Source organism: Megalops cyprinoides, chromosome 15 (genome assembly GCF_013368585.1).
Source record: "Megalops cyprinoides isolate fMegCyp1 chromosome 15, fMegCyp1.pri, whole genome shotgun sequence".
NCBI classification, from domain to species: Eukaryota; Metazoa; Chordata; class Actinopteri; order Elopiformes; family Megalopidae; genus Megalops; species Megalops cyprinoides.
The window spans coordinates 6,539,404-6,566,725 of record NC_050597.1 but is presented as its reverse complement, the minus strand read 5'-3'; the positions used below and the strand labels follow the sequence as shown (position 1 = coordinate 6,566,725).

The 27,322-nt window shown below is 45.8% G+C and overlaps 1 protein-coding gene across 4 annotated transcripts; it reads left to right on the top strand.

Annotated features, from left to right (window-relative positions):
* On the top strand, positions 1 to 27,322 carry LOC118789662 (reticulon-4-like). Of its 4 annotated transcripts, XM_036546164.1 has the most exons (9): positions 1 to 887; positions 7,760 to 7,810; positions 8,971 to 10,524; positions 19,364 to 19,571; positions 21,034 to 21,172; positions 25,747 to 25,816; positions 26,485 to 26,531; positions 26,775 to 26,833; positions 27,241 to 27,322. In XM_036546164.1, the coding sequence occupies exons 1-9, from the start codon at positions 386 to 388 to the stop codon at positions 27,281 to 27,283; spliced, it is 2,673 nt and encodes an 890-aa protein (XP_036402057.1). In that variant the 5' UTR covers positions 1 to 385; the 3' UTR covers positions 27,284 to 27,322. The 4 variants fall into 4 exon arrangements, with proteins under 4 accessions (XP_036402057.1, XP_036402058.1, XP_036402060.1 ...); XM_036546165.1 differs by lacking the exons at positions 7,760 to 7,810; positions 8,971 to 10,524 and having other exon boundaries at positions 36 to 887; XM_036546167.1 differs by lacking the exons at positions 1 to 887; positions 7,760 to 7,810; positions 8,971 to 10,524 and adding an exon at positions 14,551 to 14,856.

Here is a 27,322-nt window from a genome sequence, read left to right as displayed (position 1 = left end):
TTCGGTTTGGCGCACTCTCAAGGTTCAGTGTCGTGAACGGGGCGTAACTGGTCACGTCGTACCTTCTTCAGTGGGCGGTGAAGAACTGCCCCTGTTAAAATATATTGGGTAGAAACGGCATCAGTTAAAATTGCTGTATAGTAATTGGCCAGTCCTGGCTTCGGTTCTGTTTCAATATTCTGCAGTGTGGCGCGTTGTTGTGTGTGCGCAGGACTTCCAAGCTGTCCTGGGCTTCACTGTGGCTGGAAGTTGTGGCGCATTTGAGTAACTGAATTCGGACCTCGTAACCCAAAATTAAACCTTCGTCACGTCGTGTTGTTAAGTTGGGGGGATTTGGGAGCCTTTAAAAGCAGTTTGTAAAAAACTCTAAAAAGAGTTTTTGAACATGGAGGAGCACGTTTCGTCTACAACCACTGACACGGGTGATGAAGTCGCCAAACTTCAGACAGAGTTGGGGGTAGAAAATGCGCCCGAACTAGATGCCACGGGAGTCCAAGAAGACCGCGAAGCCGTACCTAAAAGCGTGGTCGATGAGAATGATATTTTAGATTTAGTCGGCGGGGCGCTGGATGCTGTCGGAAGTCACAACGCCGAGGATCCACACAGTGAAATGCAATCTTCCTCTTCTGGCCCCGAGCCTGAACCAGCCACAGAGCTCAAGGCTGCGGAGCCAATTGACAGCGCTGCAACGTTGGAGTCCACGGAAGAGCACACGGATGCGACGGAGATCTCGGAAACAGCCCCCGAACCAGCGAAGGAAGAGACGATTCCTCAGCCAGAAGCAGCCGACACAACCGTCCAACCAGAATCGGATGAGAAAATCGTCAAACCAGAGGCACCTGCGAGTCTAGCGGAAGAGTCGCCTTCTCCGGCTTCACCACTGTCTTGTGAGTCGCTAACTGTTGTCTTTGGGAGTAAATTACCATATTTGCGAGTTACCCGGGGAGATAAACGGTGTTATTTTAATAATTTCTATAAAACGAACGGAGATATAACGTCAGGCTTCACAATCGGGAGTTAAAGGGACAATGGCCAGTCGGCTAGCTAGCTAACTAGACTAGCTAACAATGCGCCAACGTGTTTGTTTAGCTATCTTATCTTTATGAGGGTATTGGTGGACAAGGACATTTTTTGGCTGAGGGCAGCTAGCAAAGAGATCGGCGGCTGGCTTCTGCTATGATATTTTTGTGTTATTGAACAGTCGTTATTTTTGTGCTTGGTTGCTGGTTGGCACTAAGGATGATGATGTGGCCCACCTGTTTTAGCCAAACACCAGATGCGAATATGGGTTGGGTTTGCATTGAATTGCATTATTTGATTTGGTGTGCAATTTGCTTGCTCGCTAGCTTGTAACCCAGTGAAATACAGACATCTAGGTGACAGCGCAATCGGAATGACAAACATTGTTTTTTGAAAATAGAAAAAAAAAAAAGTTTATTTTGGGCCTAAACTTACAGCAGATTCTTCATTTTATATGTGATTTCAGTTCAGAGATGGCACAATTTGTGTAGCTAACAAGCTAGCGGCCAAACGTCAGAACAAAAGGCTTAAGCTAACGTTAGCTAGCCAGCTCGGTACATTTAAAAAGTGACCGTTTGATTTTCTCTACACAGTGGAGTTTTGTCTGGGCGGTGTCTGCAGTTTGTGAAAGGGGTCGATAATGGCAAATTTTTATATGATGATGAAAAATAGTCTCGCCCCTTGAACCACAACAAAACTGCAATCACTCTGAGTGGCTGGATACGGTTATCACGCATTTCAGTCTGGCTTATATTACTGTTTGCTTGTGTGTTTCGGTATATCCTTGCTAGAGCCCAATGAAAATACGTTATTTTAAACAGGTATCCAATTAGCTCCATGGCTAGTTAGCAGTCGGTTATTTGAATGCGAGCATAGCTATTCAGAAGGCGCTGTCGGTGACCGTGCATTCGGGGGGGTTTGGGGAGGGGCACAAGTTCACGTCCCGGTCTTGACTGACGGGTCCGAAAATCACGATGAAGGCCCCAAATGGCGCATTCTGTCCAATCTTCTGCGCCAGTTGCGCTGGCGGAGGAGTGCCCTCCTATTTCTGGTGTAGTTTGGCTTGTTTAGGGTGGGGTTAGTGGGGCGCGTATGGTGTGGGCCCGGGTGCAGATAGGAGGAATTGGCATAGAAACCCGTGAGGCCCCGAGGTTACGAGGAGAGGAAGAATTTTGCAGTGCCATACTGATTAGGACGGTTATCCCTAATGCAGAAATGCGCAAATGCTTAAACGTGAGCATGAAGTACGTTCACGTTTAAACAGTATGAAAAAATGATTTTCAGAGTTTCCCTCGGTGCCATGAATTTGTAGTTCGCATTTGCAAAGTAAAATGTGTTTTACAAATTAGATATGAGAATATTATTTAATCTAGTTGTTTGTGTATATGCATCAATTGAATACACCAGCCGTATTGGTGGAGGAGTTGGCTGTGTCTTCTCTGAAACCATGCTCTTGTGTGTCATAGCCAAGATGGAACTCCTCATGGGAATTCTTTCTTAGTTAATTAAACTGCATTAATTACTGGAACTCAGGAAGAGGTGTGCTGTTGCAGGTCATACCTTTTTGGTGAAACCCGAAGACTCAACTGGGAAGAAAGTGGCTTAGATCCTCAGGATTTTTCCAGAACATAACATAACATGAATCTAGAACGTAGCTCTTCTTTTAAACCCTGCGGAATCACAGCTGATCATGGCTTCTTTAGGTTAAATGATTAAGGCCTTTGAAAACGAGTTGTTTTGTTCATGGTCCCTCTCATTTTACTTGTTTACTCTGTGTCTAAGAACCAGTCGTGTTGACTTCATCTCTCTAATCGGTTCTCTTATATGTTCTGGGCAGCATGACAGAGAGTCAGCGTTGCCACGGCAGCTGTCTGGAAAACTGTCCAGTGCACCCATATCTGAGACTAGTGAAGTTAGGTGCTTGAAGTGAAACATGACAGTCCGGTTCTTATCTTTGCTGTCAAGTTGTGGAGCGCTCTCTCTGAATTACTTACAGTTAAAGGGAGGCAGGGACAGGGAAACCTCGTTCTGGAATGCCTGGGATGTTTCTGTTTTTTTTCCCCCCATCTGTGCTCTTAATTGGGTAATTGGGTTAATTTTTATGGTAAATTAACACAGGTGACCACATGCTGGAGATATGTGATGGTCATGTGATTAACAGGCCAGATGGAATTTAAAAAAAAAAAAAAAAAAAAAAAAAAAAACAGAAATGTCTCCACTGCCCCAGGGCCAGAGGCCTTTAATACGGGGCTAAAACAACCTCCCAGTCACCGGAACCTATAAGCAAAGAGCTGGTGGTAATGTCTCGTGAAAATGGTGCAGACAGCATGTTCTCTGTCATTGCACGTTTTCATTTCACACTTCCTTGTTCCCACCCTCCCAGACACGTGCTCTGAGAGTCAGCCAGCTTGCATTAACTCCTCACGTACCCTGCCATCTTGGATCACTATTAGATGCTCGGGGGTGAATGGTTGCATGGGCATGAGTCAGCAGTGCCAGTCCCGTAACTTGATGCAAATACAGAAACCCGACACCCAAATGCAAGTCATGCAGTGTCTCTTTGAACATCGCTTTGTTTAATTTTACAACATAAATCCCACAGAAAATGGCAAATCCTACTGTGCTTAAAATAACTTGCTGTGTTGCCACGTGCACAGGAAGTGTTGCAACTGGCCACTGACTCATTTTTTAAAAGGATCACACTCGGTGCTGGAACAGCTTTGTCCCTTTGGACACTAGGCCACAGGTCATCATGAGACTATGCACCTCCACCATATTCCTTTGTTATTGGCTGTCAAACCCATATAAGGCAGTCCTTTTACTGATTGGTTGATTTGCAAGAATGGGGATGGTTAAGTCGTGGGTATGCTGCTATATAAGGAGTCCTTGATTGACAAGAGTAGTGAATTGACAGGTGGTAAAAGTGAGTTTCTGTTGATAATATTAGGTAGTTTCTGGCAGGGGTACCATTTACACATGAGTCAGGTAGAAACTGCTAGTATGACTCTGAAGTCTTGCTTATTGCAGAGTAGGTATGGGAGATCAGGTTTGGGGTTTTCTGTTTTAGATGTCTGTTAAGATTACAGAAACTGAAATTCAGTTCTGAATGCATGAAAGCCTCTTTGCCCTTAATGCCTGTATGTTAACTCTGTGCTGAAACTGGTTTCCAGCAGGGTTTTTTTTTTGTAAAGTATGGGCTGTGTCAGTGTAATTGGGGCTGAAATGTTCCATTTTCCCAGCATGCCTTGTATGTGTGTTACCGTATAGAGCAGCATTTGTGCACTTGTGCAGTTGTGCCTATCCTGTCATTTCAGATCTGATATTATTAGCCATAGTTGGTGGAAAATTCCTTATGCAAAGCCAGTTGCGTCTTAACGCTGACAGAGCCGACTTTGTATCGGTGGTAGATCTATTCTGGGTAGAAAATGCCTTGAATGTATGAACATGAGAGACAAACAGGTAAAATGCAGAAAGCGGAGAGGTTTTGATGTGAAAACAAACAGGCTCTGATTTGTTAAGGTCATCGTGACTTTGCGGTCTGCTGTGTTGCTGTTGCCGCAGATGCCCCCTCCATTAATTTCCAATTGTTCATTGTCGCGGCACAGACAGTGAATACAAGGCAGAATTTAACATGCTCGTTGGGGTGCACAGTGTTTTCTCTCTGTACAAGGTCCACATTGTTCAGCACCACCTAGGAAGCTAGTTCTGTGGATTTTGAGCCAAAATGGCCGAAAGCTGTCAGTTTCCTTTTGCCCTGTTTGTGTTGCCCTTATAACTCGCCCATTCATTGTTCGATCCGGCTCAGATTTAGCACAATTATTGATTGCAGCCTCTGCTTGAAAGGCTTTTCATTTCGTCGGTGTAGTGCCACACCCAAAATCGTCACAAAATCCGTTTGTGTAGTCATCATACATTTCATCAGGAATTGATTACACATGTGGTTAAGCTGCTTTCCATGGCTCATAGTCTCTGGCCACGCCCAAAGTCTCCACACAACAAGATTTTGGACTTTCCACAGCGTTAGTTGATCAGGCATCTGTTTGGCATCTAGATAAATATGTGTAAAATGGCCTATTTGTCAGCCCCTTATGTCATGAGCCATGGCCAGATGCATATTTCATTTCTTTATATCCTTCCATACTTCATTAACTTCAGACAGCTTTCATGCATTTGCTTTGCTCCATTTGTCAGACATGGTCTTTACACACTTATTGTCATGCTTAACTTCCAGTCCCTGTCGCCACCCAGGATTCAGTTTTTAATGAAGACTTGCTATTGGTCTATCCATGTTTCTGAAAATCGGTGTGTGCTTATTCAGGAAATGTTGGAAATTCCAAGTAGCCCTGTTAGTTTAAAAATGATGATAATGGAACATGAAATGAAGTTTAAGTTCTGACATCTTTCCCTGGAGGTGTACCATGCCTTGAGAATGTAGTGGCAAGCACAGCATGTATTCACATAAGAATTCAGCAGTGTTTTTTCCCATTTATGAGGCTTGAAATGGCTTAATTCAGACTCTTCCTGGTAGGAGGGCAGTTGAGAATTGTTGTAACTGGGATTGATCCAACAAATGGAATTGGTTTGGAACTGGGCTGGAAGCAGAATCAGAAGTATCCAGGAATTTGTAGTTTTTAACCTTGGGCTTGACTTGGGCTTGCCATTTTTTAAAACTCTAGGAGGTTTTAATTGGTCAGAACATGATCACTTTATCCCTTATGACACTGAGTCCTTTGTATTTGTTTTGTTGAAGCCTAGACTGATATATATTCAACTGAATATGAGAGTAAAAATAAATGCATATGTTGTTAATGCTGAGTGTCATGTTTCTCACTGGTTTGTTTACAGATTTATTTCCCAGACACTGGAAACTAGACAGAAGAGGTAAATGTTCTGGAGAGCTTGAAAAAAATCACCAACCAAAGCTTTTGCTCATATCTTCAATCTCGAACAAACAAAGATTTTGCTCATGTTATCAATCTAGAAAAATCAGCAACCAAACATTTTGGTCATGACTGTGATATAGAGGAATCACCCACCAAAGAATTTGATATGGCTGACATTCTTGATTTGATCAAATTATTTTGTGTATGTCTTATAAATTAAGTCTGTTTCATTCATCGTTATAATAAATATAAGCGAATCGGTTGAGATTCTACAGGGATTATTATTTTGTTGATTTAAAAAATTAAAATCATTTTGCTTTGTATTTCATTTGTGCCTTTGGTTCTTTTTAAATTAAAATTTTGTTTTTTTTTATTTTATGCTAATGCAATATATTGGGATAGTTGCAAGTGCAACATATAAGTTCTTGTTTGCATAATTTTTAATGGCATGAAATTATAAGCGATGAAAGTGACGACAGTCTCTTTAATTCACGCACAGTCCTCTCATGCTGCAAGACTCCTGAAGGGCAAAGGTTCAGTTTAGAGCACCATAAATAGTTGGGCATCAACATATCAGCTTGACGTATTCAAAAAAGGTAATTTGGCCTCATACTTTGTCTCAGACATTATGAAGAAGAGTCTATCCTGTTTCATTATTTTCCAGATATTAATACATTCTTATTCTCCTTGCTTAATTACACAATTCTCTTTGCTTCCATACCCCTTAAAACTGACTGTTTTAAGACCAAAATAGTATGCCTGAAAAAAATCAAGGAATCCAGATTCTCATACCACAGATGGTATAACTTTACACTGAATTCACAAATGATTCCAATGTCAGGATAACAGAAACGGTTTAATGGATGTCCATCCCTCACAATTCATTTTGTAAGTGGTTGCAAGATCAAAGGGAATGGCTTGCAATGTAAAATTGGCAATTCTTGATAGTGGTCACTGTTAAGAATGTACAGTATCAGAAGTGCTTCAACTTTTAAGAAACTGTATGTTGGGAAGAGATTGTCAGTGCTGTTTCACCAGCTACAGTTTGGCTTTGTGGAAGAGTGCAGGAGATGAGACTAAGGAAGATGACTGTTGCTCACATAGTGTGGGAGTGTGGAGCTACTAGCTAACTGCTGCTGCCTTTCTGCTTTCGGTATACAGGCCAGGCAGGTCTCTGCACAAGCTGAAAACTGCTATTAAAACAGTTTTAGGGTGATTAAGATGAAGATGCACTGGGATGTATCTAAGTTTAACAAAGGAGCGACACGGTGTTTACTCCACTCCCTGTTACAAACGCACTGATGCTGTTCTTCCTGATGCTCCCTCAGTCCCTGGAAGATGCGCTGATGCTCTGGCATGAGTCCCAGCTGCCACACATTGCAGCCTTCATTTTGATTGGGTGTTGAGTGACCAGGCAGAGCAGGGGTTGGGTAATCATGTGTACAGCTGTTTGTGATTTAGTACATGTAAGTGGTCCGATAGCTTTGTTAATGCATTAATTTAGTTTGTTTAGCAGTTGCACATTTTTTGGGGGGGGGGGGGGGGGGGGGGGGTCTGTATACCCTACATTTTTACCCATTTATACAGTCTGGCGCATGCTGAAGCCATTAAGGTTAAATTGCTCAGTGGCTCCCCTAACTGCATATACACCATTAAGTGTTTGTTCTCTGACTGTTGAATTGTATCTGAATGAATGCAATGTTTGATAGACTGATTGTGTGCCTGACTTTGTTGCTCACACACTGTACTTTGTACCTGCGGTTCTGTGCTTTTCTGTCTAGACCTGCTGGCTCTCTTGATGCCCACTAAGCTGGTCCTGTTTCTTGTTTTTTTTTGTTTGTTTTTTATTCTTCCAGATGAGCCTGTTATTTCTTCCTCTGCTCCATCTCTACCACTGTCTTCTGCAGGCAAGTTCTTTCTGCAAGTTCTTTCTTCCTGATTTACCTGTCCCGGTCCCTAGTCTGCTATAGTCTGTTCTTATGCGTGGTTAGATCTTGTGTTTGTGCATGAATGATTTACTTTTCTTGGTAGAGCTTTTTGTCTTGGGTGTAAATTTGACTACTTAGAAAAATGTCCCTTTTGTGTGTTTGTCTTTGTGCCCTGAATCTCCTCCCTCCCCTCTGGCCCTATGTCTGTGTAGTTATTACTCAGTAGTATTGACATATCAGCCAAGTTAAAATCTGTGCAAATATACTACTTGCTTGTTGAGCAGTTTGCTTGTACTGGTTGTTCCCATCATTGATTGACATTAACTGCCAGGTGAATTGAAATCCTTTTTGCAAACATCCGTTAGCAGAATTTCGTTAAGTGTCAGTATATTGCGACACTTTTTAGACTTGAATACCACTGAACTCCTGAATTTGTGTGGAGTTAATGTCATTCTTTGATGGGAATCGCCAGTGAAGCATTTTTAGTTTGACGTCTAGCATGACCGCCCCCCCATCCCCCCAAGCATTTTGAGAATGGAATTAACTTCATGTGACATTGTCATTGTTGTCCCGGGGCATGGAAAGATGGGTGGGCAATGCCCCCTGTCTGTGAGCTGGTGACCCTGACTCCACCCCCTTCTTCCCTTGGTACTTTGGGGGCTTTCAGTCAGCTTCTCCAATCAAATCACGACTTTTGGTTCCTGCCTCCCAAGTTCCCCCTCCAGAACTTCCACACGAATTAGCGCAGCATGCGCCTTTGTGTGCAGAGGAGGACATGGCAGAATGTAAAACAAGCTGTTGATCCACTCACCAGATTGGGCCTCTTGGGTGATGAGATGATTGGCACTCCCAGAGAAGGCTAGTTAAAGAGGGCATGAAGGCAGCTGCCCTCTCTAAACTACAAAAAAAAATCCTTAATTCCTTAATGACTGCCAAGGTAGATTTACATTCCAGGGTATTTACTGTTTTGTGAAGACATTGGAGTCGTGTCCTCAATGGATGAGAAGCTAGGCAGACTAGGGTGTCACAGGTTTGATAGAGAACCTGGAGAACCTACTGACTCTTCAAACTCCACCCTCCCATATATTCCGAGATTACTACTGACCTTTACCCTGAACCTGCTTCCTCTAACCCAACAGCGAACGTGAACACTCCATACCTACAGTCTCAAGACAACATAAAGGCCATGGACACGTCTTCTAAAGACTTATTTTCTTCCAAGCCCTCTTGGTATGAAACCGACATGCTGTCAGGCAGGGCAGATGTAGAAGATGATTTTCTTGGAGAGATGAAGGCGTCCGCTGCTCCCAGGAATCCCTTCCAAGACTTCTCCCCCATAGGTGATTCTGGCAGTGGGTTGCCGCATGCTGGCGAGACTGCACCTGACACCGGGGCTGGGAAAATGTCTGAAAGTCCTACGCCGGACTTGGTGCAGTACGCACATGACAGCGAATCTCCAGAAGGCGCTTCATCCCACACAGAACACAGAGAAGACCGTGCTGCTGGTCTGACCCAGTTGGCTTCAGACTCGGCCATGGAAACATCCAGTCTCTCGAAAAATCTGGCTGCATCGCCCCTGGAGCCTGAGGAATCTTCAGCTCAGCCCTCTCTCCCAGACATCCTGAAGTTGTCCCCTTTGAACCCTGACAAATTGGATTCGGGGTCGTCAGAAGGAAGCCCGGATTCCATGCACAGTCCGGGTCACGGACCTCAGGTGGGATCTCATTCGGCCACCAATCCGTTTAACTTTGACTCCAAAGTCTTGCTCTTGAAGGAGATGGCAGAGGAGACAGAAGCTCGGGCAGCTGAGAAGAAAAGGGTTGAGGACACTGAATCAGTCCAGGAGAAGGCTTTCGGTGCCTTTGACCTTGTGAAGGAGGCTCAGAATACCACGAAGGACAAAGGCCTCTCCCAGGTGGAGGAGGAAGAAAACGACTGGATGTCTTCAGGTCAAGATTTGGTCAAACCGATGGAAAAAACGGAGCCTCCAAACCGTCCAGAGTCTATGAACCTGCCCCCGAGCCCGCCCCCTAAACGTGCTGTGGCAGAGGACTCTGACTCTGAAAGCCCCATGACCGACTCCTTGTCGCCCGTCTTGGAGGCTATGGGGAAGAATCCAGCAAGCTTCCAGGTGGAAATGGAGAGCAAGCGTGTGGAGGAAACCAAAAGCGCACCAGGAAAGGAGGTGCGGGGATCCTATCCAGAGGAGCCTGAGGCAGAAACGTCTGAGCCGGAGGCCTCCTCGGAGGAGTTCGAATTCGTGGAGAGGCCCCCCAAGGGTGTGATCGACGAGTTCTTGGAAAGCCTGGACCATTCAAAGTTTGCGAAGGCGCAAGATATGGGTACGGAACGTGACTTGTTGTCGGACTTTGGACAGGGGAAGCTGGTGGCGGACGAAGAGCCAGAGCTGCAGGATGTGGGCTCACATCAGAGCTCCTACCTTCTCCTGACCCAGCCTGCTTCCAAGAGCTCACCTCAGAAGCTCAAGTCTGAACTGGAGAAGCCAGTCGCTCCCACTGAAGACGTCAAGCCGAAGGTCCAGGAGACCCCGTCTCTTTCGCCTGCCCCTCTTGCTCATTCTACCACATCCGAGCCTGAGCCACTTCCTGCTACCAAGCCCACGGCCGCTAGCGGGACGTCCCATCCGGAACCCCCTAAACCTGCCAGCATGCCATACCTGAGCACTCGAGCAGGTAATCTCAGCACAGGTCTTCAGTCTGGTACATGGTCATCCCGTTCACCTCAAGAGCATTTCTCTCCGTTCCACGCTTTTCTTTTCTCCATGTCCTTAATTTTTTTGCCATTCTTAATTTCAGTTCCTTCTCTTTGCATCCTTCTTCGTTCCCCTTGAATTGGATGTGAACTAACTGCTGCATTGGGGTGTCTGTGTGTGTGCGTGGCTAGTTGAATGGTCTAGATTCCCATTTAGCTTCCTCCTTGTTTTTTTTTCCCTCATTATTTACCCATCATGCACCTGTTTTTTTGTTTGCATCTTGGAGGATATTGTTATCTTTTTGGTAAGTACTGAAGATAACTGCCTCACTGGCTCCCAGGGTCCATTCATGTTCTTACTTATTTGTGTAAATTAGTGTTTTTGTTTTTAATATAGCTCCAACATTGTTGTTAAATGGGTAAGTTATTTTTCATCTATAAAGTATTATTTAGTTGCTGCTGTGTTTGTATATGAATATATAATGTACGTAATATCAGTCTGAAGCCTTACAATTAGTCCTAAATGAAATATACCAGCACCAGGAATGTGGGTGTTTTCTTTTGAATTAACTTCATATTGTATCGATGTGTACTATGATTTCTTTGCACAAAGTTGTTGTGCTTCTGTCTAAAGGAAATGCCCAGTACAAAGACATACTTTTCTCAGGCTACACCCCCACCACCTTTTCTCAAGATTCCAGAGGAATATCATAATGCTGTTTCTCATTAAGCAAAAGAATTAATCTAGAATGACTTTAAAAGGAACATATTTAGTGTTATTATCCTTTTATACAGCCGGGCATGTTTTGAAATTCAGGATGCACCAGGATATGTTAGCGGTGTCACAACACAGATTGAACCCTCTGCCTACTGGTTCCAGGTCTGTCTTTGTGCTGCACTGCAGTGCTATTGACTTGCCCGGGGTATGGAAACGGGCCTGCTTGCACTGTGTACTTGGACACACCCTTTGTTCTAGGCACGGTGTTCTCAGAAACTAACTGGGACTTCCTGGCTGAGGAGAGTGTTGGGGTGTTTGCAGTAAGGATATGAGGGTGTGACCCCCACCGTGGCTTGCCACTGGCCGTCTGGTCACCCCACCTTCAGCTTAGTGCTCAGAGGGGACCAGCATGAATAATCCAGCCGCTATTTTACTTTCTCTGTTTAAAAATGGTGTAGAAGACGCTGAACTTCTAAAATCAAAGGAAGCAGATTACTTTGTGAGCAGTACTTCAGAACACACACGCACACGCATACATAAACGTGTTAAGGCTTAGCCTGTTTGTTTGAGATCAAGGCGTTTTTCATATCACTTCTGATTTGTTAGCTGTATTTGCCCAGTGGAATTAGATTCGCTGAAAATATGAATTTGAGGTTTTCTCTGTCACTGCTGTTTGCAGTAGCCTTCTCTAGAGGTTCCTCCAGGGTTATGAAAACTGGGTTATGCCAGGCTGTGATGTCCACTTAACGATGCCAGACTGGCTGTAGATCTAAATGGAGCTTCATTTTGTTTGTCTGGGTTAGCTCTGTTTTAATACCCCAGGGTCCTTTGCATCCAGGATGTCCCTTATTAGACTTCCCCAGGGCCTGCTGGGGTCTGGCAGTAAACTGCAGAGACCTGCTTTTAGAAGGCTGTCTCCAGGGGGGCCATGCCCTGTCTGAAAACGACTTGCAGCCCATGGAGTTCCCGCCACCAAACGGACACGTTCGGCACAGCTTTGTCACTTCAGGGAACCCGTTAGACGTGTAGGTAATGCGTTATTGTATCACAGAAATTAATCTGCGTTTCAATTAAAAAGGAAGGCGGTAAAATCGGAGAAGCCCCTCACTGTAGGCCGTCTCCCCCCCCCACAGAAGGAGGCATGTGCTGAGGTCTGCAGGCTCTGGGGGGGCTCTTCTGTCAGGTGTGAAACGAGAGACCCCAGCAGCGGGGCGGGCCGAGGGGGTTCACAGGGAGAGGGTACATCAGAGGCCTCCACGCTGGCGTGTTGTAGCGCTGGCCCTCTGAGCGCAGATAGCTTATCGAACGTGTTGCTTCATTCGTGTGGCCTGCCTTAAACGCCGTGCTGTCCAAATCTGCGAAAGAAGCATCTCGATCCTTGTCATATCTCGTGTGCCATACACCGTAACTTAGATTGCGGGAATTTTTTTACAACGCACTGCGGTGACTGGCTGTTGGTGCGTTGTCAGATGTCACTGTGCTTGTGTCTTCTCTGCACACTCAGTAGGTGACCTTTGTCCCTGTTTAGGGTGGTCGAAAGACACTTCTGTTCCAGGCACATAAGAGGTCCCACAGCTGTCAGTGAGACGCTCTCAGCTCTTTGAATCAGAACTGAAGCAAAAATTGTGAAATTCACTGTCTAAAAATAAAACTCTTTTAGAGTCTAAAACAGTACAGCTGAAATGAAATGCAGGCTGACGGTGAGACCACTTCAGCTCTTTGAATCAGAACTAAAGCAAAAATTGTGAAATTTGCCATGTATCTATAAATAAAACCGTAAAAAGTACCAATGAAATTATGTACATTGAAGCCATGACAAGACTGAGGGAGCTCAGTTTGTGAATGGGGAGAGAATCCTGTTAGCCAGCCATTTGGGAATTGGTGTTAATCTGTTGCCATCTAGTGGGCTGTGCGCAAATGTGCACCAAGCCCATTTTCCTGTTGTCTCCTGTTGTGCAGGTCCACATTATTCTCGAGAGGCCTCCTTAATTTAACTTCGTAATAACACTATCGTTGCCTTAACGGGGAGGTGTCAAACCTAAAATGCCTATAGTATAGGACAATCATTAATAAAATTCTTCAGCAGAGAATAGTTTAAATGTTCAGATGTTGATATAAGGATATGGGGGTACACTGAGTAGTGGTAGTCTGCCCTTCTCGTTAATTTTTATAAATTGTGACTTTCTTGCGAGAAAGACTAGTAAAAAAAATGGAATAGTTGTGTGAAGGACACAAAGCACCCTAGAGTAGTAAGGTATGCTAGTTCTGTTATTGAACCAGATGAAAATATTTATCTAATAACATGAATGGAGAAATTGGCTGGGCATCTTCCCATTAAATTCTCAGTTCTGATCTGTTGAGAAAGCTTTGATGGAGGAATATCCCCTTGTGCTATTTTCACAGAATGGTAATTTAAACAGATGTTTTTATGTTTGTGGTTGTTAGAATGGCACTCTAAACAGATGTGATCAGGAGAATTAATGCTTGTGGTTATTAGAATGATAATCTAATCCTGTCTATAGGAGCCATTACTTCACACTGATCGCGTGGCAATGCCTGGAACATCCCTGCTTGTGCTGCTCTTTGCTCTATCCAATCAGCAGCACCGAACCTCCATGTTTACGTTTGCCTTACAATCCATTATGTCAGTTTTTCCACTGGCAGGTGTCTCATTATCCAGGTGTATTCCTTATCCACAGTTTTAGCACACAAGAGTCCCGTCAGCACACCCGCTAGTCTTTCAGCCAATCAGATTTGACCCCCCCTCCTTAATTTTGGCCCCATTGCCTGAGAGCGGCCACGGTGTTTTGTCTATGATCACGTCTGTTGTACGGAATTAGAACCCGTAGATGTCTTAATCACTTTGCTGTGCCAAATCCCTCTTCTCGAAGAGGTATTGCTGCATAAAGGTACTGCAGCATTTATAAACAGGAGAAATTTTACGTTCTGATGGTTAAGATACTGCATGCAGCATTGCACCAATGCAGCACTGTTACTGCAGTAAGCGACGGTTTTAATGCAGGCACACGATTAAGCCAGTTAAGATTAAGGTAGGCATGTGGCTTTGTGTCATACACGCACACACACTGACTCCCCTCCCTGCGCACCTGCTGTGTGGATCTGCGGAAAACTGGTTTTGTTTGGGAAAGCGGCAGCGCTTTGAGCTCAGGTTAAAATTCAGACGGCGCCACTGGAGCCCGGGGAATGATTACTACGAGCAGTTTTCCCCAAGCGCGCATGTGGGTGTGTTCGTTCTAGTGTGTGTGTGTGTGTGTGTGTGCGTACGTGAGTGCGCGTGTGTGTTTGTGTGTGCGTGGGGAGGCTTCCAGTCGCTGCGTCACTGAGCTCCCGGCTGCTGCCAGCAGACAGTCAGCTGACCCCAGCCCGCAGTAGCAGCCACCCCTGCGCTCAGCTGCAGTCTCCGCACCTCCTCCGCCGTCTCCGTGGTGCCGTGAGTCCGCTGCACCTCACCCTCCTGTCCGCCCGCCGCCATCGCGCACCGACTCGGGGCCGCCCTCTGGAATGCCTCTCTGATCCCCCTCAGCTGAGCGCGACACCATGGACAGCCGGCCTCCCAAACACTGGAGAGAACAGGGTATCTCGCCTTTATCTTCTTTAAGTCCTCTCCCCTCAGATCTGCTGATTATCCGCACACAGGCACCAGCGGTCAGGGACACGCTCCTCAGTGTTCCAGATCGGTATGATGGCTGGATTGGATTACTGCTGGAAATAGATAATTGTAACCCAACGGAGCAGAGATTGCAAAAGATAATAAATTAATGTATAATCTGTAGCATGCCGGTGAGAAAAGGACAGTGTGTCTGGTTGTGGTAGAAGTGAACAGTTGCTCTTTGTTGGCTGCGGTGCATGTGATTGCATGGGGAGTGAGTTGGTGGCTTTGTTGGAGTTTCGGGTGAAGCGGTCGTCAGAGGGGCTTTATCACCGGCTGTCAGTGCGTGGCTCTGGGAGTTGCGGGCGGTACGAGGGGGCGACTCGGAGGCAGCAGAGTTGGGGCTCGCTGCAGTCCTGCCAGCTGAATAATTTCCAGAGCCACTCGCTCTGCTCTGAGGAGTAAGGACACCCCGCAGAAGGGGCAGAACGTTGCAGCACAGCGCTCTGGACTGAGGCGTACCTGCAGGCGCAAGGCCGTTTCAGGGTAGTGTGCCTGTTGTGCTTAGTGTCTCCTTCTACCGCTTTTTTTGTTCAAAGAACTTAATTTGTCAAAAACTGTAGCAACAATCCTAGTAAAAACCCTAAAAATACTGGTAACACACTACCGCAGATGTCCAGAAAGCCCTGCTGGTTCCCACCAGCCTTTAAACTCTTGTGTCTCAAGTGAATACATAAAACATGAACGCCAGGCACTGCTCCGCTCCCTCTCAGATTAACGGTAGTAACACTGGAGCCTTGCATATCGCATACATATGAATATACAGCTTCAGTGTGTGTAACTCGTACAACAAAACATGGTGATTTCTCCATGGCCCGCACACAGTATAGCGCAGGATCAGATATGGTGAAAGGCGTTAGCAGTGGGCTCTCCCGAATGCGATCTGAGGGACACCAGAGGGACGCAGGTTCACGGCCCAATGCCGCTGCTTGTCTCGAGTGCTGTGTTTGCCGTGAGGCGTCCCAGGTTGCACACCGCAACAAAGAGGGCGCTTGCTGGAAAATGATGGGGTCAGGGGTCGGCTCCCCCCTCAGGTTACGTAACAAAAGATGACAGCACAAAGAACGCGGGACTGAAAGGTGAGAGTAGGGAAGTTCTCCCCTGTGTGTCGTGTAGGAGAGATTGGCTGCAGTTAGGTGTGCCTTGGATTTCTGCCTAATCTGATACAGGATTTGGGCATGGCAGATTAGACATGGCAAAGTAAGTAGCCCTGCAGCTTTGTGCCTGTCTATGAGTGCGTGCGTTTGTGTGTGTGCGTGTGTTCACGTGCGCATGTGTTTGGGAGGTGGGGGTGTTCCACCACCACTTTCCCAGCACTCAGCCTGCAAGAGGCCTCAAATTTCCGCTGGTTACCTTTGACCCACAAAATTCAGTGGGGTGTATTGTGAATCTTACTGGATTGGCCAATCGGATCTCTGTATGCAGCCTCGGCCATGCCCCCCCAGTTTCCAGGTTTTATTTACTTGAACATAAATTTACTTTGCCGTGCTTCTTCTCTCGGCCTTTCAATCGACGGCTGCGTGCGTATTTGTACATAATGTTCCCCTACTTGCTGGAAAAGAATGCAGTGCTACTTTAATATAAGAAGCCGCACAGTTTTGCGCAGTGAACTGAAAGAAAGCGCCAATCCCTATTTCAGTTAGCAACTGCGACAAGAAGTCCACACTTTTTCAGTCAGACATATGAATTAAGTCAGTAGCCAATGCGCTGTCATTTACTCGTTCACGTTCATGCGCCAGTCGCAGGTTAATGAGCGCGCAGTTGCCCTTCCCCCGTCTTAAGCCTTTCCTGCGCGTTATCAGACAGACCCGTAGAAGTACAATATTTTATTTTGCTTAGTATAGATTTATCCTCAGACTTTTGTAATATCTTAGCGCTTGCATTAATAACATTCTGCGACAGTTGCACCATACAACAGCCGCGTCAACAGCGTCAAAGCTGAATGTGCCAAGTTTAGGGGTTTTTTTTTCCATTTAGTAATGCAACATTCTTCTCGATTTACTGCCGATGCTGGAGACCTGATTGCGTTGTGAAATACAGGATGTAGTTGCTTTATTACATTTTAGATTTTTAAGGGCAAAACATGCAATAGCTTCTGGTGGAGGTGCATTGCAGCCTTCTGAGATTTTGTCAGGTTTATTTAAGATATTTCACATATTTATTTGTGTCATGATTAAGAATTCTGAACTTTAGTGGCAGTGAAGTTATTATTTTAAATATTAGCAGGGTATTAGATGCGATTGGAACGGACCGAGATCGGGGTTTGAATGACATAACAGGAATTTCTAGAGCTTCTGTCGCTTGAGTCGTTTGTGTTTCGCGCACCGTGGAGGAAACAAACCCATTGTCGTTGGCACTCGTTTAACAGCGTTCACATCGACGAGTAATACCGGAGAGGAAAGAAAATAGACCAGCAGACTTGGACGAGTCAGAAGCGCCGGACAGAATTGCGTAGCGATATATCAGAAGACCTCCAATTGACCTAGCAGGAAGTGAAAAACCTCCCCCCTTTTTCTCTCAGCTGCGCTCGGAGCTGCTGCTCGAAAGCAGGCACAAGATGGATGCCAAACTGGGTTAGTCCTTTATCTTTCGCTTTTCTCCGTTTCCTGTCGTGGTACGATTTGCTGCTGCTGTTCGGGTCGCCGTGCGAGAGACATTGTTATCGCGTCGGAGTGTGAGGTCGGCTCGATTTGAGGGCTTTGAGATCGGGGCGTTTGCGCCGCGCTGCGCCGAACATAGAGGCCCGATTAGAAAGGGGGAGGATAGCCAGACAGACCCAGCGTGTTGTGCGACAGCAAGGGGCTGGCGTTGACAGCCATGCGGGCGCGATAGAGGAATCTCTCTCTGTAGAAATCGTAAATATAACATGTCTTGATAAGAAAACGGGCTTGATTAGAAAAGGGTTGTAATTGGATGAGGCAAGCGCGTAAGTCACGGCTGATAATACTTAAGCTATTTTTAGCTGAGCCAGTTGCTAGTTCATGCTTACCAAATGTAGACAGCCACGTTTGGAATGAGGGAGGTCTCCTTTACCTACGTTTATTTTACCGTTGACAAAGGCCCGCTGTACATGCACGAGTTATAGCCATATATACACGGAGTGGCTGGGTTTCAAACGTAATGTCCAGAGCAAACGCATTAGCAAGTGTCATTTCGGTTACCCTGGCACCAGAGCAGTTAATTGACTAGCTGGCTAGCGAGCAAGGTGGTACCTGGGTAATGGTTGCTAGTGCGTATTGTCGATGAACGTTGTTGATTTGTAGTTCATGAAATTGGAAATCTTGAAAATGGAGTGTGGAAATCCTAAGGTTTTGGTGAATTACGTGTGTCATTTATGAATTTGCACCACAGTGGCAGCTGTAGTTTTTTGAGTGGAACAAATTGTTTTCCCTGTTTGGGGGAAAAACTACCACAAATGTCTCTTTATTTCCACGGTTTTTTCTGCTTTTCAGACAGTTCACATCCATTAATCACGAGAAAGCGTTTTGAAATGGTGTAGTACAGTATGTCATTTAAAAGGTAAATCGCTATAACGTTCAGATCATGCAAAGCAGGAATGGCCGACGAGCTGCACAGGCAAATGTTTTTAAAATACTGTTCAGCATGGGGCTCCCAAACGCTCATGCTCCGTGATGGAGAACTGGGGACCGTGTTTACCCTTTGTTTGAAGAGTCTCTTCTGTGTGGAAAAGATGTGCGACTTGGAAGGAAACTCAGATTCTCTTGCACCCCTAATCTTAGTCTGACCTATGAGGAATGAGAATGATGAAATTCAATCTGGAGGGAGTTCTGTCTCCCGTGCGTCAGGAAGTAAACCCTGCTTTTTCAGACTGCTTATGGATTATTAAAAAGGGGCATTGCTTATTGTAGCTATACATTCAGCTTTGTATAAGCCGCAGCTATGCACAGCCACTGTGAAGGGTGAACTTGTGGCCTGAAGGTTAGCCTGCAGCAGGTGCAGCTGTATTCTGGTCTGCTAGGGTGGTAAGTTCAGTTTCATGACCCCATGATTTGGCTTTAGAGGGGGGACACCCAATGTTGCTGTTTGTCAAGGTGGTACCTAGTCTGTCAGTGATGGATCTCACAGGTGTCAGTCCAGCCTAGCAGAGTTTGTGCGTGTCCGTACCTATGAAAATGGTGTCAGTGGTTTCAGATGGGTTTGGTTATCGTACCTTAATGGATATTATACTTTTGCTTCCCAGCTGAGACGGGATAGAAGTGACTATAGAGGGAAAAAGAGGTGTTTCTGTTGTGCCAATGAGATAAGAATTCTAGGCTGTGCCACGGTACAGCAAATTGCCATTTTCATTGGTTTGTGTTTCACTCATCATCACCCCCCCAATCACCATCATATCAGAGCTTGTCAGGAGTTTGTACCCTGCATGCCCCCCCCCCCCCCCGGCAGCGTTGTCACCCTCTCTTTCTCCCCCTAGTGGTGGACCTCCTGTACTGGCGTGACATTAAGACGACAGGCGTGGTGTTTGGCGCCAGCCTCTTCCTGCTGCTCTCCCTGACGGTGTGCAGCATCGTCAGCGTCTGCTCCTACGTGGCGCTGGCTCTCCTCTCCGTCACCATCACCTTCCGGATATATAAGGGCATCCTCCAGGCTGTGCAGAAGTCCGACGAGGGGCACCCCTTCAAGTAAGGCTCCCCGCCCTCCCGCGCCCTACCGCACCCTGTCACGCCCTCACACACCCTCATCCTCTCTCTGTGCCTGTAGCCTGGGTTTCTCACGGGGATGGGAAAAGGAGGCTTCGTGACCACCTTCACGAATAAAACTGCCATATGCACCAATCGGTGATTCATGAACCAAGTTTGCTATTAAAGAACTGTGATTCCATCACGTCGGTGACTCATTAACCAATCGAGCTTTTGCTCTCTGTGTTAAAGTTTCATGATTTGTTCATATTTGTGACTCACTGATTATGCATGATGTTCTCCACCTGTTTTGTGGTTCATGATGCCTCACTCTCCCATCACTGATTTCTTCTGGCACTCTATTGTCCCAACCCAAGGCCTCTTTTGATTGTGAATTAGTTTACCCAAAAAGCAAATAATTCTCCCTTTTAATAAGATAAGAAATACAAGGTTGGTGAGTGGTGGGTTACATTAGACAGAGATCAGAAGTTGATAAATAACATAATCTTAACCTTTTTTGTTAGGATCAGGCAGTATGGCTTGTTAGCGTAAGGAGAGCAGCACAGATCATTGCAACCTGTTCTGAGACTGACGGTCAGCCTGTCAAGTGTTTGTGTTAGTGTTGGTACATAAGTCAACACTGTTTGCTCAGTGCTGTTTGATCACGGTCAGAAGGTAAATGTACTTGACATTTTTCCCCAGCACGGTTAGCAGCGGTTCTGTAATATGATGCTAAAGTCCTACATTTACTCATCGTGCAGGTCTGCCTGTGTGTGATGAGAGGTTCTCTGCGCTGTGAAATCTTACTCTGAAACTGGATCTCCCCTTAGACACACGACACATGAGAATTCCTTCCAATGTGTGCTCAGAGTGTAAGAGGGGGAGAGGATTACATAACCCGGTCATAGTGCGAACACGGAGCTTCCAACTTTGGCAGCTACATGCAAACACTTCACTAAGAACGAGTTAAGATTGACTTGGTGGCATTTTAATCGGAGGATAATCCAAAGTACTGTTTGGCTTTTCATGCCTCAGTGGCTGCAAAGTTTTATGGACTTTTTTTTTTTTTTCTGATGGAAAATTGCAAGCAGTGCTGCATTCGCAAGATTGCCTCTCTGGAGACTTCAGGTCAATTCAGGAAGCACACATGTGAAGCCATTCCGGAGTTTCCCAGGGCATTGTGAAAAATGTGTTGTGATGAAAATAATTAAGCATGGAATCCCTTTTGCATTGCGTTTTTTAGCATGCAGTCCCTCACTATCAGTACAGGCACCAATGGTCAGTAAGTGTGTGTGTGTGTGTGTGTGTGTGTGTGTGTGTGTGTGTGTGCGCGCCCGTGTTTGTGTGAGCGGGCGTCTTTTCGTTGCTGCTGCATTGCTTATTGCCTTGGATAAAGTGAAACGGTGATTGAATGTGATCTTTCAGAGCAGGTGTGTAAAGGTGCATTTCCCCCGCCTCCCCGCAGGGTTTACCTGGATCGCGATGTGGCTCTCTCCGAGGACATGGTCCACAAGTACAGTGACGTGGCACTGGAGCGTCTCAACGTCGGCATCAAGGAACTGCGCCGTCTCTTCCTGGTGGAGGACCTGGTGGACTCTCTGAAGGTGAGAAGCTGCGGACGCCAAACCCTCTCCCCTCGTAAGGGTTATGCCGTGTCTCACTGCTTGCTCAGCTGGAAGATTAGAGTCTTCCCACAGCAGGGTAGTGTGTGCCTATGTAATGGGGGTAACGGGGCCCTTCTCTGGCCACATGGACAGTCGTCTGTTCGCTATCTCCGCTGCAGTCACACATAGAGACAGTGGACACACCCCCGCTTCCTGTCCCCCACAGAACCATGGCTGCTTCAGTGAAGAGTTTTGGTGTCAGTTTGCCAGATACAGTACTGCTGCTGATCTTTAGGCTGTTTAGACTGGGCAACAGTGTGGCTTCTTGGTTAGGAGCAGAGCTAGTAACCGAAACGTTACTGGTTTGAGTCCTGGCTGGGATACTACTGTTGTACCCTTGGACAACATACTTAATCCACAATTGCCTCAGTAAATATCCAGCTTTATAAATGGGTAAAACTGCAACCTATGTAAGTCCCTGTGGATAAGAGCGTCTGCTAAACGACAGTAATCTAATGTAACGTAACATCCCCTTAAAGACCCTCTGAAATACCCTTTAGTTTCTTTTATGTGTAATGGACAGAATGGCCACATTATGGAAGACTTTAACTGCCAAATGCTGAAGCTTCCTGTTAGTTTGGGAGCAGTGATTGGGCCAGAGGGTGTGATGGGTTGACTCGGGACAGTATCAGGAGCAGAGGCTGACGTGTTTCCGGGGTGATCTTGTGTAGGGAAGTCCTGCCGAAGCCGTGCCCTCTGCAGCCTCTGTCAGCGATGATCCAGAATGCTCTGGAGTTCCCCACTATGAGTCTGTTAGCATACCGAACGTGACTGCCTCTTTATAGCTCAGAGAGACATCGGACAGAACACAGGGAGTGCAGCACGTAGCTCCAGGTTTACACACATCCACTGTAAGAGGTCTGATGGGAGGAGGTTTGGTAGATCATTGATGCAATCGCAGCAGTGAACTCTGAACGGCTCACGACTGTGAGATTCCTGACCTGTGCTCATATTAAGATTGCAGAAGTGTTGCAGAATGTAGCCTGGTTGCCTCATAGCTGCGGAGTGCTGGGTTGTGGGATTCACATCGTCCCCCCGTGTTCTTTTCACTTTTGAGCAGCTACTCTGGTTTCCTCTCATGGTCCAAACACGTGCTCAATGTGCTGGTTGACATTTTCCTGTGAGTTTGTGCGCGAGTGTGCGCGAGCGTGTGTGTGTGTGTATCTGCTCCCGTTTGGGTGCGTCCGTGTGTGCAATCTGCAGGGTGTGGTCCTGCGTTGCGTCTGTGCCCTGTCATTTTTGGCTGCCGTGGCAACCCTCTAGGGGACAGTGTCGTTAGAAGACAAATTGATGGATTGAAGTGATAAACCCTGTTTGCAGTAAGAGCAGTTGGTTTTATGATCTCAAAAAAAAGATCTCAGTATCTTTATTTGTCCAAGTCACAGTATGCAGAGAATGATTTATCCCTGTGCCGAGCCCCTTCGGGCACAGGGATAGTGCAGATTCCTTTGATGCGAAACCCTCTCTGTTCTGTGTTTCCCGCAGTGCTGATGTGAGATGAGTCTGTCTCTGCGCTGTGTGTAGCGCTGTCTGATGCTGCTGTTGAGTGTCTCCTCTCTGACCTGATTTACCCAGCAGGCCCTTTGTTTTATCTGTGGCCTGAGTCCTCAGCACTGACACAGAAAAGGCTCCCGTTTCCCTCAAGGGCTTGCTGTCCAAGTATGACACGCTCACAGCCCACTGAACCATATTCGTTAAGCACAAAAGGCTCGTCTCTCACAGAGGACCCGGTTCTAAGAATAGAACGGTGTTGACATTGGGTTGGCTTTAGAAGCATGGGTGTCGAGCAGCTCCTCTGGACGGTTTATCTCTGGATTACCATGCTCAAGTCTGCGTTATATTCCTTCCTTTGAAAGACGCGGCGTGTCTGTATTGTGTGTTGGTTGAGGTAGTGTGAGGTGAAGAGAGTGTGTGTGTGTGTGTGTGTGTGTGATGTCAGTGTGCCCATGCCTGCACGTCGTGCGTGCATGTGCGTGTGTGTATCCATAGTAGTAATACCAAACTATAACAATAACAGTCGTAATAATAGGAATTAGTATTTTACAAGACCTTTTTTCTGTGTGAGAGGAAGTAATCTCTCGAACCCTGAATCTGAGAGAGGCTGCTAGCGGGACTAACCATCTGCTTAGTGCGTCTGCAGTGGATGCACTGCTGATGACATCATCCACTCTACCCTAGGCCTGGTAAAGCCCTGTCCAGTTAGTATAAACAAGGCATAATCAGGCATTACTCAGTCATCCAAAGCCTATGTGCTAAAGCCTATATTCAGCTAAAACGCACTCATTGTGCCTTTTCAAAAAATGCTTGCACCTAGCAACCAGCGTGCGTTAGCTGCCATGTTGACTTCGCTCAGACACGGGTAGCTAGCCAGCTAGTTTTCAATTTTTATCTAGATAGCTAGTTTGTGGTTTTAAATGTGATTGTATCTTTAAAACCTCATGTCACAGCGACTGTGCTAATCATGAGCTAGCACCCTGAGTGCAGTCAGTGGAGATCAGCGGGAAAGAGTGAAGACCTGTATCGGTTTTATCAGTAAAACTTTATCTGAAATGAAACCAAATGTGGAGATTACACTAACATTGGATACCGAGGGAACTGAACTCCAGCTTTACGCTAATGTCAGTTTTGTCAGAAAGTGGCTCGCTGGCGCAAATGGCAAGCTAGATAACATTTTGCAATGTCAAGGAATTTTTTTGTTGTTGCATGTACATTGTGCAAAATCCCCAAGACTGTGATAAAACCCCTTTCCAGTGGGAGGAAGTTATGAAACTTTATTCAAGCCTTTTGGTGAAGTTCAGTACTAGGCTACTTTTGTTCTTGATGTTACTGGTGATAATAAGTTCACTTGTTAATTATACAACTAAGGATTCTGTCCTACTCATAACATGAGAATAATGTGTTTATCGGTATGAGTAAGTACTGTCTTAAGTGAGAGTGAGAGTGCACATTCTAAATACACAGTAAATAAAAATGTCTGGTTTGGACTGAATTTAATTTCATATTAGCTGATTTTTAAAATTTTCTGTGGCCCTCCAAGTACAGCCAGACTGACACTCGGTCTCCAAAGCTTCGGCCCCCCTGCAAACAGCGGTCACATGACACACTGCAGAGCAGGAAGTGGCCGTGTAAGGAGCGAGGGGGGCGGGGTTTGGGCTGGGGGATAACGGCCTGTCTCTGGAACCCGCTGGGCCCTTTTCGGGGTCTGGAGTGCAGCCATATGCAGAAATAACCCGGTCTGGAGGCAGATGCGCTGATAGGAGGGTATCTTTAGCGCCGGGAGGAGGCTGGTCTGTGTGCATCCCGGATGGGTGGTGGTGACAGGCCTGAGGCGGCCTGCAGTGGGAGAGCTAGCAGGAGGGGTTTGCTGCTGTACACTGCTGTAATGCAGTAAGGCGGGAGAGAGCAGGTGAATATCTGCTGCAGAATGAGGCATCTCTCGGCGTCAGGACAGCAGCTGGGGACGGCATCTGGCTCTGTGATTGAAACGTATCTTTTGGTATCACGTGCAGAGCCGCAGTTTAAAATTCACAGCTGAACCTATGCCAAAAAACCCATCCAATCAAAATGATAATTAGGGCAGTTAGCTGTAGTTTGATGATGCCTTTTTTTAATCCAAATATCCATTTTAATACAGGCTACCTTTCTGGCTCTTAAATATGATCCAAGGTGCAAAAAAAAAAAACCTAGCACTTGAAATGACATCACTTTTAAATGCCTCTTCAGACCAGCTCTGCAGTTTGGTCTGCTCCGCCCCCTCGCTTGTCCTCAGACCATATTCAGCTCATGAATATTCATGAGGCGAGCAGGGCGGTCACTGTGTGGAACCAGCACATGGCAACTCTGGCTGCTGGCACCCACCTCTGTAAATAACCAGCTGGTGGGTTTGACGTTCTTAACTGTCAACAGTGTGGGGGGGGGGGGGGGGGGAAGCCTCAACTTAGATTAGGTACCACAGATAAGCTGGCCTACACTGCAAAATGAAAAAATACTCTCCTTTCAGAATATCACTGTACATAAGTTCAGAAAACTGGAGCACTTTTATTTGAGATGAAACATCACTTATTCAGATGTTTGAATGTTCGGCCATGAGGTCACTAATTAGTTAAATTCATCAGGTTTTGAAATCTTGGGGTCAGGTTTTGAAATCTTGAAATCTCAGGTTTTGACCTGTACAATTTTAAATGCGAGAGTTATATTCTGTCTCATCAATATTCAAGAAGACGACCCTTAAAACATTCCATAAATTACAGATGTTGATATTCATTGACATTTGTTTGGTCTGGGGGGCTCTGCAGGAAGTGACAGAAGGCTCAGCTGATAGGGATGAAATATTAGTCATTTTATTATACACAGGCTGTCCTGTGCTGATGGCTTCCCCATGCAGTAAGGAGTATCTGGCTGGTCCTGAGAATCATGCTGCTTCAGTTTTGTGAAAACCTGGTCTCATCTACTGGTTTACAGGTAGCAGTGATGGTAACCCTGTGTCTCCCTCTGTTTCCCCCCCCCCCCTGCAGTTTGCAGTGGTGATGTGGATCCTGACCTATGTTGGTGCCTTGTTCAATGGTCTGACTCTCCTCATCTTGGGTAAGTGTCTACCTTTTCCCACAGTGTTTCTCCGTTTGCTGAAACCTTTGAAGTCCAATCAAGAACAGGATTGTTTGCCAGCTCCAGTAATTTAGTAGTAATTTCAAATGCAGTTCACGTGATCTCAGTTCCTTTGTGACAGAGGAGGGCAATGTCGGTTTGGAACTTCCTCTTATTCTGAAATGCTGGGTGGCGTTGTTGTCTTGGTAACACTGAACACTACACCTGGAGTGAAGCCGATTGCAAACTTGCCCAATTCAGCCCGTTTCCGCTTTTCAAGAGTTCAACACTAATATTATAAGCCCTCCTTTTTTTGTAAATGTTCAGCACTGTAATATTATAAGCCTTCCCTTCCTTCTAAGATCTGCACACTGTAATATAGCCTGCATCTCCTTGCACGATTTTAGCAGTGTAATATTATAAGCGATGTGAGAGGTTAGCACTGTAATATTGTAATCCCGTTTGAGATTGAGGTGGGATGTAGAATTGACCTGACCTCTGCACAGATATTCTATATTATGACCAGATATTGAGATGCTATGTTCGCTCCAGCCTTTCTTTCTGTGTATAAATGGTTGTGTGTGTATTTTGTTTGGGTCACATTCTACGTGGTGACTATAATGTTGGGTTGATCACTAAATATTAAACAACCTTTCCTTGTTCCGTAGCTCTGGTTGGAGTGTTCAGCTGCCCAGTTATTTATGAAAAGAACCAGGTATGTACCTAGACTGTTTCGCGTTTACCTGGAAGCCTGTGCTTATTTAGTAAGCAAAGACGTTCTAATGAGATTAATTGGTTCAAAGCAAGTCCAGCACTAAGATTAACACAGGAATTCTGGGTTCGGAGTTGCTGATAAGGTTATATTTGGGGTACTGTTGATCACTGTGGAATGGTGACCTGCAAATTTAGTTCTTTCTGGTTTTTAGCTTTGCCTTATCTTCCGATTTCTTTCTTCCAGACGCAAATTGACCATTACGTGGCACTTGTGAAAAACCAAATCAAAGATGTTGTTGGAAAGTAAGTATGTCATTCAGATGTGTTACGGAGTGGACAGAAGTTGCATCTTGTAGTAATGTGGGCCTTCTGCTTAACCTTTTATATCCAGTTTGGTCCTGAGATGAATCTGCCAGTGGTTTGACATATCATCTGGGGTTATGTCAAAGGTCAAATATGAACATAACATGTTCAGAAGTGATTTTTTAAAAATGTTTCACTTCTTTAAATTAGTGACCAGATGGCAAATGGGTTAACTTCTATGTCTACTGCTTAAAAAAACTTAAAAGTAGCAGGGTGGTTTTCTATGGTTCTCTGATAGGATGGGTAAGCTTTTTAGATGTGACTGTAGCCTACACTGAAACACGCAGAAACGTCTGTGTATCACAGTTTAAGTCTGTGCTATTCCTCTCTCTCATCTCCTGCCGTAGGATCCAGGCCAAGGTTCCAGGGATGAAGCGCAAAGCCGACTAAGGAGCAGCCGGCGTGGGGGAAGCGGGGGGGAGGGCTACC

Bases quoted from the DNA above. Each gene is read 5' to 3' on its own strand.
- LOC118789662 (XM_036546164.1), top strand. From the start codon at position 386: ATGGAGGAGCACGTTTCGTCTACAACCACTGACACGGGTGATGAAGTC. The intron at 888-7,759 runs GTGAGTCGCTAA...TTATTCTTCCAG, and splicing joins TCCGGCTTCACCACTGTCTT to ATGAGCCTGTTATTTCTTCC. The intron at 19,572-21,033 runs GTAAGGCTCCCC...GCCTCCCCGCAG, and splicing joins GACGAGGGGCACCCCTTCAA to GGTTTACCTGGATCGCGATG.